A 13,291-nucleotide genomic window follows, 5' to 3' on the forward strand; every position below is an offset into this window, starting at 1 on the left:
CCCCTTGCTGCCCTAATATGGGGCATTCCCTCTTGCCCTGCGGCCAATCAGGCAGCCGGGCGCGTCCCCCTTCCAGAGATGCCATGGGCCCGGGCCAGGCCTGAGGTTTCAGTGAGGGGAGCAACAGGCTGGCTGGTGGCAAGGGGGCAAGGGCTGCAGACAGAAAGAGGGGGGGAGAGATTAAAAATACCAACTACAAATCAACAAGCAGCTGAAGAGAGAAAGGAAGTGGACGTCAGAGGGAGGCTAAATTGAAACTGTGCCGTGCTGCAGGTGGAGATCTGTCACCTCTGAACCACTGGAGGAGACACGCCGAGCGTCGAGGTAGGAAGGATGGATGTGGCTCGATCAAGTCTCTGAGCTGTTGAATCTCTGCAGTCTGCAGGTACCTGAGGGTTTTCTGCTCTGGTCCCTGGAGAACGAGCTTCGGGAGGTTGCTGGTTTGGGTCTCTTGGTGGGTGCAGAGGGAGAAGCAGGTGGCTGACATCTCACTTTCTGGAGAAGCAGCAGCAGATGTGCTTTGTTGCTTCAAATCAGCCTGATGGAAACTGGATTTTATTTGTGAGATATCACCATAACTGCTCAGGAGCTGCTGAGAGCTGCATAGAAGTGTGTGTGTGTGTATGTGTATGTGTGTGTGTGTGTGTGTGTGTATGTGTGTGTGTGTGTGTGTGTGTGTGTGTGACTCCACATTGCTGATGTTTGGAGAGAATAACAATAGCATGCTGTGTAAATGCAAAGACACTTTCAGTAAGACAGCTGCTGCTTGTGTTTATTCCAACATGCCAGTAGCTGGTTACAACACTCCAGCATTCAGGGCTTTGCGGGGACTATTTGCAGTGTGGCATGTCACTATGACTCCAAGTTCATAACAGTGTTTTGTAATGAGACCTGGGTCAAATAACACTTGAGTATTATTCATAACATTTATTTAAACCTTGACGAGTGCCAGACGGGTGGAGCCTGCGGATTGGACGTCGGAGAGAAGAACGTCAACTCTAATTTATCAAAATAATCAAATGTTGAAGATAATTTATGAATTAATCAATAAACTCTAAAGATAACATTGACGCTCTTGCTTATTAGGTCACCAGACGTTAATAACAGATCAATCTGAGACATGCAGATGAGGCAGGATACAGTCGGATAGAAGAAGCATCCAAACTAATCAGGTGTTATTTTATTTCATAACATTTAAAGGAATGCAAACTCTAATTAAAACATATTTACACATAATTAATTCACCTTATATGTAGGTGTATTAGTTTAAACTAATTCTGAAACTACACGTGTGTCTAATCTACATTTTTTTCGAACTTGGCCCAGTTGTGGTTGTAATGATACGTCTTGAGGCCGTGGTCAAACGCAACCATTTCAAATAGCCTCGGTCTCAGCGTTCCACCAGTGACAGCTGCACTGGGACGGTCACAGGATCTGTTTGCCCTCCAGCTCCGGCTCAGAACTCGCCCAGCAGCCTGGTATGTGTTTTGGCCCAAAGAGGGTTCAGAGGCCACGGGCGCCAAAACACACCCGAACTGTGACAGAGGATCATCAACACATGTGTGACACCGGGTTACATGATGTACGCACTGTGGGGGGGGTTGGTGTTGATGCTGAATGTCAGAATTTCAATAAAACCTTAGGGTTAAGAAGTTTCCGATCTCCTGTGAGAAGAACTGACTGAGTCGCAGCTTCAACTGCCCCAATCAGCTGCAGGTGAAGAGTGAAGTTGAACTGAGATCAGTTAAAAAGACTCGGAAGTTGTTAAAAACCAGAGTTTATCTCCAATATTCAGCAGGAAAACTTTTAAAATATGAAGAATTCTGAACAGAGTTTGGTGGATTTGTTGCAGCAGCAGCTCTTCTGGTTCAGGAAGCAGAGGATCATGGGTAATCTCCAGCGTACAGTTGTGTTTTAGTTCAGCGAGTGGAACTACAAAGTCATAGTCATCGCTCAACTCGTTCTTCAGTGTTTATACATGTGTGGAAGCTCTGAGCTTATATTCAATGGGGACCTGAATGTTTTACAGAGTCAGTGAAGTTGTATTAAAACTTCTCAGCTGTAGCAACAGGCACCAGCGAGCTGCACGGTCATAAACCATCAGAGCCTCACAACAGGGGACTCATTTTAACTAACTCTGTGAATTATACAGCTGCTTGTCTTACATGGAGACCCTGGGGTCAGAGGTCAAGCTTTAAGATTCACACCACAGTCTGCATTTTATATGACTTCATACCGAAGCCTGACTGCAGTGTTTTCCTTTTTGGAAGCATCTGCTTTCTTGTTTATGAGCTGGTACACGTTACAGAAGGTTTTACTAAGTTTATCAGGTGGGACTTGATCAAATGGAGCTCAGTAACTGGAGCCTCCTTTAATTCTGTCTGGTACAAACTGTCACTGGGATCACAGGCCTCGGGCTGGAGTTACAAATAAAGTCCTGGGTGTCAAACTCTTGTGGCATTTTGTTATCAGGGTCAGTCTAAGAAATCATATTCTTATTATGAGTTATTTTGAGGTAACATGTTGCTCTGGATAATGTGTGGTAAATACAAACGTGTGTGTGTATGAGTGTGTGTGTGGGTGTGGATGTGTGTGTTTGTGTGGATGCGCTGAGACTAAAGTGCGTCAGAAACCAAATGATGGATGATGAGAGCAGTTTCCTGGCGACAGACTTTTGGGTGGGGGTGTTTTGCAGTTGTGGGTGTGGTTAATTTTAGACCAGGAAGCAGGGTCAAGTGTGGATTGGGAGGTTTGGATCTGGTGGGGGGGGACTCCTGAGGAAACACCGCTTGACGGACGTGTACAGAGAATTTACAGGAAGGAAGACTCGTGTAAATAAACCACTTTTATATATCTTCATTCTGTAAAATATCAGGTTTGGTGAGTGTGGCCGGTGAACAACCTGAAATCCCTCTAGCTGTTTGTGTGTTTTCTCACCATTCGCTGAGTATATCTCCCCAAGACATCTCTACTTCCTGTTTACATGGAGGCATTTCCTGTCCGAGGGCTCACGTCTGCGGGCGTGTCTTGTTTTGTCCATCAGAGGCCGGGAGCCACGCTGGGACATGTCTCTGTGATCTCAGAGGGTTCAGACGTGAAGCAGCAGCTCGGACACTGAGCCTGCTGGGCTTCAGTGGAAGACCTAGCATCAGTAACACAACCATTTTTTTGCTTGTAGGGCGACACTGTGCTCGCCTTACGGCAAGAAGGAGGAATTTCACAATTTTCACATTCACGCCTCAAAAGGAAAATCCCATATTTGTTCGGAAGAGATATATGAAGTGATGGCTGCACGCTTTTACAAGAGCTGTTATGACTTTAAGAAACATTTACACGGATAAATCAAATGAATTCAAATAAACTGACTGAAAATGTGATATTTGGGACATTATCTGAAGCAACAAATCTCCAAACTGAACGATCATTGCTTCATTGTGTATTCACCGAAATTCGGTTTAGTATTTGGACTGGAAACATTTTCGCTCCTCAGGTTTTGTGATTGTCCTAAAATTTGACCCAATAAGATTTGTGTGACTGTGTTGCTGTGTGTAACTGTGTGTTACTGTGTGCTCAGTCTGCCACTGAATGTTAAAGTGTAGCGGTATTTCCTCCGTGTGTGTGTGTGTGTGTGTGTGTACTCTTATGCAACTGTGTGTGAGGAGTAAACCTATTTTTGTCGATATCTGGCCTCTGCTGATAATACCTCCGTCCAGGACTAAATCCTGACCTCACATCCTCAGCTGTCGCTCACGCGCTGCATCACCGCTGCAGCTTTGTGTCAAAGAAATGTTATTAGCTTTTCGTCAGGACAGATCTCCGGTTGTTTTCTTTGCAGAGGACACTCGAGTCGTTTGTAACACCTTTAAGTCGTCCACTGCTGATTGGCTGTGACGAGCTTCTGGAAAGGATTAGGGCGGCAGGGTCCTTTCCACAGGTCTGCTGCAAGAACAAGAGAAAGTCTTCAGCTCCAATCACATCGTCCCATTCACTGACAGACGGCTGCTGGACCATAGGGACCACAGTCCAGATCCTAAAGCCACTGGGCTCACTAGAAAAGACAATGGTTAGGATAAATGGGTAAAGGACATTCCATCCATCTACCATCCATCCATCTATCCATCCATCTATCCATCTATCCATCTATCTATTTCGCAGAGCACATTTGAACTGCTTTTCAGTCAGGAGATGACCGTAAATAAAAGGAATATTCACATTATTATGTCATCACTTTAACAGATTGATTACATGATTATTGATTCTAAGCTTCTTTGTGTGGGCTCAGTCCGTGTGATCAGATCAGGAAACGTTTACTCTTCATCAAGGCTCCTGCTGAATCCCTGCACCAAGAGAAACAACACAGAGCTTCTTGTGCAAGCAGCTGAATTTAAACCTTTATCTAAACTATTATTATTTACATTTTAAGGGAAGAGTTTGTTTCTGATGTGAAATTTGATTTTTTGTATATTATAGCAAACATATATTGCTGTGTTTGTGCCTTGTTGGTTCAGCTCCCTGGATATTTCTTCTGTCTCTGATCACATTACATCTCTGATCTGTGTTCAGGATGTAAACACTGGATCCTTCCCAGTGACACTAAACACTGTGGATTTGATCTAAGTCTGCATCAACTGACAGAGGGGGTCAGGGGTGCTCAAAGCACAGACCTCTCTGCTGTCTCTGTTGTGCTGTATTGGAGACGGGGGGGGGGGGGGGGGGGGTGAGATGGTTACTGACAGGAGTGACAGCAAATCAATCTGAAGGTGCTCTGAGTTGATCCCACAGTGAAGCATGGGATGGAAGTGGTCTCTTCCAAGATGAGAGTAAACACAGTTACTGTGTGTAAAGCAACTGGTCTCTGTGAGGGTCAATGGGGCCTTGTTGGGATGGACCAGTGACAGGCAGCATACACACACTGATTTGAACCCTGACTGGTAAATGGTCTGTATTTATGCATCACTATATATTCTTTATCTATCTCTACTAACAGGTCATGGGAGCTTGATTTTGTTTTCAAAGCAGCTTTCACCTACGTCTGCAGAAGGTTGAGCGTCCATGTTGATTGGGGGCAGGCATGTGTGGGCCTGCAGACCTGACTCTGATCTATAATAAGACTGTTTGGCATTTTAAATCTTCACCTCCTCCTCCTCCTCCTCCTCCTCCTCCTCTGCCACGCCTCCATTCCTTCACTGTGTCCAGGGAGTGCCTCCTCCTCCACCTGCTGCCGTCTGTCTGTCACAGAGCGCTGCAGTTTGAAGATGCTGTCAAGTGCAAAGCTACACGAGTTTAGAAGTTGCTAACAATCCTATTTTTACTTACGCTGAAATATTTTGGAAACATTTTATCAACTCACACAGGAAACTTTTATTTTAATAAAAAGTTTTCAACTGGAAACTGCCACATTGATCAGAGAGTCGAGCATCCAGAGCTTAGTTCCACAGCACCTGTTGTTGATGAAATGTCCGTCATTCAGCACAAAGAGCCTGAATCTCAACACAACAAGATGAATGCACAAAATATGAAATATAAAGAGCAAACAAGATCATGTTCATTTCATCGTGATTAAATAAAAAATTTTGAATTCTGGATTTGATTCTTAAAGCAAACTGCTGCAAAATTCCATCAAGATGGACCAAATAACACAGACTCGTAAATATCTGTCCCCCAAAACCACATGTTTCTGCCCAGCTGTTTGTGTGTTGTGTTGCTTACAAACATACAAACCAACAAACAGACCGGGGGTGAAAACACAACCTCCTTGTCTGAGGTAATAAAAACGTTCAAGTCTTGACAATCGCTCATCATCATGTCGTCGTCGCTGCAGCAGATGAAGAAGAGACTCAGTGATTCAGTGTTCTCATCACCTTTCACTGGGTGGACGAGGCGTCTCCTCACAGAACCTGGTTCTGCTCTGGGACTGATTCAGTGAATGTGTGTTATGTGTTCCCTGTGACCTGCTGGACACCAGATACCTGCAACCCACCCAAACAGGCCCGGCATCCACGCTGACACTCTACACGTCCCCCCCCCCCCACACACACACACACACAGGCTTTCCTCTTTGCATGCACAAAAATAAACACACACACAGCTATGCAGTTTAAAAGCAGTCATCACATGAAGGTGGGACTGTGAGGAATGAGATCACAGGTCCCTCAGAGACAGAAAGTCAAGTGATTCACAAACAAGTCCAGCTGCTGATGGACGGACGCTAAACTGACAAACTCTTCATTTAAATCAATGGCTGCTGCTCAATTTGAAATGTGGACGCAGTCAGTAAAGAGCTTTCCTAGACTTGAACGTCTTCAATCACACACATTCATTCAGCGCTTGTTCTTCACGTAGTCTCCTCTCTAACATCCACACACCATCGTCTGGGTCAGTTTATTTATCCAGCCGGTTAGGAATCGAACCACCGAGTTAATCTGTGTGTGTGCATAGCAGCCAAACAGACATCTCTGCTGTTTGGTTTAATTCTTTCAATTTAACACAAACAACTCGTTGCTGTGGAGGATTTCTGCCAAAGGCTTTCACGCCATGACTTGGATTAAGTTCATCCGAGGAGGGACTAGTTTCTAGGACCTGTTCACCTTGCACCACTGATTTTCTCCAAGGAAGCGTGGATGTCCTGCAGATGGTTTGGGCTCAGGTGGCCCGGGGGGGGCGGCGTGACCCAGACCACGGAAAGAATCTGAAGCTCGCCGTCCCAGAAGCCTCCGACCCGCGCTCCTGTCACTCTATCAGATGCTTAAACTCCACATGCACAAGCCTGACATGCACCTGATGCAACACTCTCCACGGAACGCTACCAATGTACTGTCATGTGATACAGGCCTGTTCTGATGGTATTTAAAGCCTGTGGATATAGAACGAGCAAAGTTTAATTACATGTTTTACTCTTTTAAGTCTTGAGTTTTAGAAATACATTTTTTAGATGCAGCATTATTTCAGCATTAACACTTTATATTAAATTATATTGTACTGCATTACATTGCATATTGCAATCTGACACTGTTCACTGTCTTGCATCTTGCATTTCACTTTTTACTTCATTTTTTTATATCTTTTATCTATTACATATATTTTATTTAGATATGTTTATGTCTAAATAAATGTAACTTTGTATAAATATTAGAAAAAGGGAGTAAATAAGAAGTAAATAGTGAGTAAATATATATATTGTTTCTTTTTATTGCTTTTCTTATGTGTGTTGTATTTATTGTGTTTTTATGTTTTTATGTTTCTATGTTCATTGTTTGCACCAATATCCAGAGCAAATTCCTTGTAGGTGTAAACCTACTTGGAAATAAATACGTTCTGATTCTGATTCTGATTATAAGAAACACAGGGACACACGGGACAGAGGCAGCAATGGAAAGGAGATTAATACAAAAATCACAAAAGAGATTATTCTATACTCATGCAGGACATTTAGTCTTATTTCTTTTTCTGGCCTTGATTTATGTTGATTTTTGTCATTGTACACGTGTCAACTCTATTGAATCCATGTTTACGTTCTTTTATCTCAAAACAAACCAGCTCCCCATAGATCCTCACATCATGACCTGCGTTGTTGTGTTTTTCTGTTTCAGACTCTGACAGAGAAGAGGAAAGCCATGGTTTCAGTCAGACCAGAGATTCAGCCGTAAGTGAACACTCATGATCGGAGAATGTGAGAAAGTAAGAGATCTGCTCAAGTAGTCGGATTCATGAGCTAATCCATAAGTCAGAGAGCTAACACCAACGTCAGCCGGAGCTAAGGATGAAAGCCCTCAATATTTATACCTTCATATTGTTGTTTAATGTGTTTGTTTGCCCTAATCACCAAAAGCTCTCTTGAAATCATGTGTGTCATCTACATGTGTGGAGCATAGCTAGCGGTGAATCTCCTGCTGTCTCCTCACATCTCCTCCTCTGGACCTTCTGCCGACTTAAACTAGTGGACCAGAGGGAGGAAACTCTGGAGTCGCTCACTCAAACATTTGCATTCACACATTCAGCCCCTGTAGAGAATGTCTGAAGGCAGGTCATTGAAAAAAAGGATTAAGAATAAGAGAGAGATAATTATCTAAACTAATCTTAATGTGTAAATCTCTGTTTCTAAATAGAATAATTAAAGCTGGTAGGGGATGTGAGGAGGATGTGAAGTCCAGACTCTGTGACAGGGGCTTTATGATTCTGTTGAAACTGAGAAAAAGGCAAATATGTTAATAATTGTTCAACAAAAAGTCGAATAAAGAATAAGAAATAAGAAATTCCCTCCTCCTGCAATTCAGGCACGTATTGTTCTTTAGGAATTTAGCTCAGCGTCCACACTGGGACATTTATAGTCGTGACAAGTGTGTGAGGTCACAGCAGCCTGACAAAAGGTGAAGCGTTGGAACAGGATGTTTATACGAGATTAACCATGTGAGAGTTTATGGAGCGAGTAGAGGAAGGAGATATGGGAAACTGGGACGTGACATGTTTCCTGCAGAAAGACGGGACATGCTGAAACAACCAGTGAAATCGTCCCAGTGGAGAAAAGGAAGAAAACACAAAACCAAACAATAGATATACGCAGGACAACGAACACAACATTCACGTGTCTCTTTATGAATCCCACTCACGAGATTAAAACACATAAAGAAACGATGATGAGTTGATCTTCCTCTGTGTTCTGACTGAAGTTCCCTCATCGTTGAGTTTTCCTATGATTTGTCGTGAATCCTCAGTCAGCAGCTCAGAGTAAATCAGTCCACAGCTCGTGTTTCCTTCTTTTATTATCACTGCAGAGAAAACTGAGAGGGCCTCACACACACACTGCATTAAACACCAGGAGCCTCCCAGTTCAACCAGTTCCCTCCTGCTGAGCAGCTCCACTGGAGCGGAGGAGGCCCGACAGCCCGAGAATGTCAGCGATTATTAAGTTAAACCGAGAACGTTCACATCACGAAGCTCCTGCTTCTCCCATCGCCCCGGAGGAGGCTCCCACAGGCGGCAGGGCAGAGCTGCTCCGGAGACACAGGAGCAGGAGGTGTCTCGATGTGAGGTCACAGCCTCGTCCTCTCTGTGTGCAGGTAAAAGACAAGAGGCGGTCGCCCCCCCCCAGCAGATCCCCCACCGGCCCTCAACGCAACCCTCACCACAGCGGCTCCACAGACGAGCAGGAGAGCCCCGAGAGAGTGGTGAGACACACACACACACACACACACACACACACACACACACACACACACACACTGAAATCCATACACTAACCTGGGAGGTCTGGATGAAGTTTGACGTATCAGAGGAAAGCTAAATGCTAAATAAAAAAAGTTATAAAACATTGTACAATCTTCTTGGTTATATTCTGTGAAACCTTTTTTATTGTTTTCCCCTTTTCAACGATATATGGTCATTTTGTTCTTTACACCACTTTGGTCCAGACGGAAATAAAACAAATAACTATCGGATGGATTCACATGAAATGAAACAACTGATTTGATTTGATCTTTAATTTTCAATTTAAATTTGTAAAAGTAACTTCATCTGTGTCTTGAGCTTACTACCTGTGTGTCCACTGTGTGTGTGTTCATGTACTGAGCTGATCTGATATACTACCTAGCATCGGTAGGTTAGCCTGGTCCCTGTGGGCTTGTTAGCATGCTTATAATGACCCTTAGTGAAATTAAATGAAAATATAAAATATGGAATATAATGAGTGAAATCCATCTGGAAGAACAGTTTTATGTGTTCAAACTTTTATCCAACATCTAAAGCAAAGCACTGTGGTTTTAATTTCTGTTTTCAAATGTACATGATGTTGAATACGACTATTTTCATATAAGATTAAACTATTCAGAGTTATATCTTTGTGATTTACTTTATTTCAACCAATGCGAGTCTGTTTCACTTTGAACCATAAACTCTGCAGCCGCATAAAGAAAGAAATCCTCACGTTAACATTTTGATGAGCTGCGGTGTTGCTCAGATTTATACCGAGATGGCGCCACAACATTGTGATTGACCTCCTGACCCCCGCGGCCACCAGGCCGGTGCAGACTGGATCACAATGGGCCAGGCCTGATCTGCTGAGGTCATTGTCCGCAACATAAACAACCTTTCATTTCTCACAGCTCAGCACAGATGCCAGTCGCGGCCTTTTCATGCCACAGCCGCCGCCGCCGCAGGTGCTGGACGCAAAGGCCACAACAAAAAAACATCAGAATGTGGCAGAGCTAAAATCAGCTGCAGGTGTGAGGCAGCCTGTAAAAACACTTTGACCCACATTCACAGAGGAGGAAGTCGCATGTTAGCAACTTTAAGAGCGTTAGCGTGCTGCTGCTTGTCCAGACAGCGACACCTGCTGGTTGCTGACAGGAACAGCAGCTAAGAGGGGTTTCGCGGTTTTCCTGGTTTACATGCTAAAGGCTGAAAGTTTCACAACAAGAAAATAAGATTCACAGTAATGTAAAAATGTTTTTGTAAAAAATAATTATACACACATTTCTAAATAGATATATTTTTGTATATATACGCCGAGGATGATTTTCTCTATATTAAATTATCTATCTTATTTATTACAGAAATTGTTAAAAATTATAGAAGTGGAAATGTACACTTCCAATTCCGTTAATGTGTGTATCGATGGGAAGTCACGTTTAATTAATCCAGCTGTTGCACACTAATGAATATACAGACAATATAATGATAAACTTTATTGACATAGTTCCTCTCATAAGTAAACTTCTCTCAAGAATAATAAAGTTATTCAATCTAAAAACAATATATAAAAACATAAAAGTAAAATAAGAACAGGAATTCGAATGAATGTATCATAATAACCGGCTCAAAAAAGGACGGACGAATTGACACAAGGAATTGTGGTTATCTTCCCAGTGGAAGATAACCACACCACAGCCCCACAGATTATGGTTTTAATTAATAACCCCAGTTTTATTACCAGTAAGAACCTGGCTGTTCTCGTCAGGAGGTCCCCTCCCCCTGCAGACCATGTGACGGCCTGTTCTCTGTGTCCTCAGGTGCAGAAGGAGAAGCTTCATGCAGAACTGAAACAGGTGCTGAGTCAGAAGAGAAGTCACCTGAGAGAGTCCACCTGCCTACTGGCCCAACCAGAGATGGACCCGGATCCCACAGAGGAACACACAGTAAGCTGGAACCTCCTCAACTGTGTCAATGACACTTTTCAGGCTCAGGTCTTCGGCTGGTTTATTGATATTAGTGGTGAATCAGTAGTTTAATTATCACCAATGTCGCAGGTTATCGTAAACTAGTAGAGATCCTGATTCATATTTCTCTATCATCTACAAGTCATTTCCTTAGTGCTTTGATAAGTGGATGTAGTCCAACAATAGAGTGACCTGCCTTCGTGATACTGTAGTGGATAAATGGATTCATTTACATGAGTTATAACATTTTTAATAAATTCAACTGATAAATATAAATACAAGAATGAAAAATATTCGTTGTTTTACTTATCATTCAGACAAACAGGCTTCAATCTCCAGTTTGTTTTTTCTATTGGAATCTAGATTAAGAAAATGTCCTTAAAAGCTTGAATTTAAAACGATGCAGTGAAATTCTGCTGCAGTAAATTGCAACGTGAGTTTAATATTATACCGTCATTCGATGATTTGTTATTCCACTTCAATATGTGGAAAGCTGAGGGTTTCAACCAACTTATTAATGTTACAACTGTTTTACTGTAATTCAGCCACAGACCAAACTAACCACCATTAATAATGAGGACCAAACAAATCCCAGATAAACATCTCGATCTTGGACAAAGTCTTGATTTGGGTGATGAGCTGTGTCTGTGTGTGTTTCAGAGCGTGGATGAGGCCTCCAGCTCCATGCTCATCGTGGTGGAGACGGAGGCGGAGGCCGGCGCCAGCGGCTACAGCGTGACCGGCGGAGGAGAGCGAGGGATCTTTGTCAAAGACGTCCTCAAGGACTCTCCAGCTGCCAAACATCTCAGTCTGCAACAAGGTGCCTGCAAGAACCTCGGATTCATCTCACTATGCTCTACACAAAGTGCTTTAACATGAACACTATCCAAAACTGATGTGAACCGGCAAATTATACTATGTTAAATGTATACACTGATATTTTTAACCCAATGAAAAAAAACTTTATTATATTTATGAAGGTTGGAAATTCCTTTAATTGGAAAATAATGTAATATATGTGAAATAAGGATTTGAAAGAAGTATAAACATGAATTGACTTATAGTAAAATGACAAAACAGTGAGAGAGGGGATTTGTAAATATAAGATTCTTATGAGTCAAGTTGAAGTTGCATGTAATGACCACAGGAGGGCAGTAAAAACAAACATCCAGAGATGAGACTTGACAGTAAAAACACAAGAAATAGTTTGTTTTACCGATACGATAAAATCATCCCACAATCGTCTTGTATTGATCAGTTGTATTAGTACTACTGCTGCAGTTCTTCCCTGTGACCACCAGGGGAGTGAATATTCCACTTTCGGCTTCTGGGCTCTAAGTTTGGTTGTGTTCCAGTTGTCGTTCCATGGCTATCAACTGCCCTTGAGATGTAGAGGAGATAAAATACATATCAGATTGATTTCAGATTTTTTTTGAAGGTTCATAAATCACTTTGACAGCCTCCAACACCAGAGTCATTAACCCTTGATGTGCTCCGTGTGAAGGGGACCAGCTGCTGAGCGCCAAGGTCTATTTCGACAACGTCAAGTACGAAGATGCGCTGAAGATCCTTCAGTGTGCGGAGCCGTACAAGGTCAGCTTCCAACTGCAGAGGACCATCCCCGGGGCAGAGGTCAGCGTGCGGCCTCGAGTTCCCAGCGTGGAGGTCAAAGGACCAAAAGCCAAGATGGCCAAAATGGTAATCAAATATAAACTGTATTTACATGTGGTATATATTCAAACTAAAAGTTGGGATTTTAAAGAAGGTACATTCAGACTAGCTAATTAAAAGACTTTTGATATAACTTTAGATTTTAGTCGCAACTTAAGGTATACAACAGTAAGGCCTAACACACACTGTGTGTATTTCAGAGTGTGAAGGGCACCAAGCCGTTCAAGGCCAAGAAGAAAAGAGGAGGTCGCTTTGGTCTGAAGAGGCTGAAAGAGAAGCGCAGGGAGGAGCTAGTGATAGAGGAAACGCCCCCCCGGCTGGAGATGAGTGATGTGGACGTGGAGTTCTCACTCCCCAAATTCAAACAGAGGAGGAGTGTGAAGGTGGAGGCAGAAGGAGCAGCAGCCGGAGCCAAGGCAAAGAGGAGGATCAGGTTGGACTTGATTGTGTTTGTTTTCCGTGTCAAACGG

At 43.1% G+C, this 13,291-nt stretch overlaps 1 protein-coding gene across 3 annotated transcripts in view; it reads left to right on the plus strand.

Moving 5' to 3' along the window:
• Window positions 1–219: 219 nt before the first annotated feature.
• The window catches only part of prx (periaxin), a 29,847-nt gene continuing 16,775 nt past the window's right edge, over window positions 220–13,291 (plus strand). For 2 of the 3 annotated variants that reach the window (XM_062385611.1, XM_062385613.1), the window contains exons 1-5: window positions 9,066–9,164; window positions 11,004–11,129; window positions 11,811–11,970; window positions 12,655–12,848; window positions 13,022–13,254. In XM_062385611.1, the coding sequence (XP_062241595.1) occupies window positions 11,100–11,129; window positions 11,811–11,970; window positions 12,655–12,848; window positions 13,022–13,254 (617 nt within the window). In that variant the 5' untranslated portion in view covers window positions 9,066–9,164; window positions 11,004–11,099. Of the gene's footprint in view, window positions 325–7,589; window positions 7,643–9,056; window positions 9,165–11,003; window positions 11,130–11,810; window positions 11,971–12,654; window positions 12,849–13,021; window positions 13,255–13,291 lie in introns of those variants that run through there. The other variant, XM_062385612.1, reaches the window with a different exon arrangement.

This window comes from Platichthys flesus, chromosome 4 (genome assembly GCF_949316205.1).
Source record: "Platichthys flesus chromosome 4, fPlaFle2.1, whole genome shotgun sequence".
Taxonomy (NCBI): Eukaryota; Metazoa; Chordata; class Actinopteri; order Pleuronectiformes; family Pleuronectidae; genus Platichthys; species Platichthys flesus.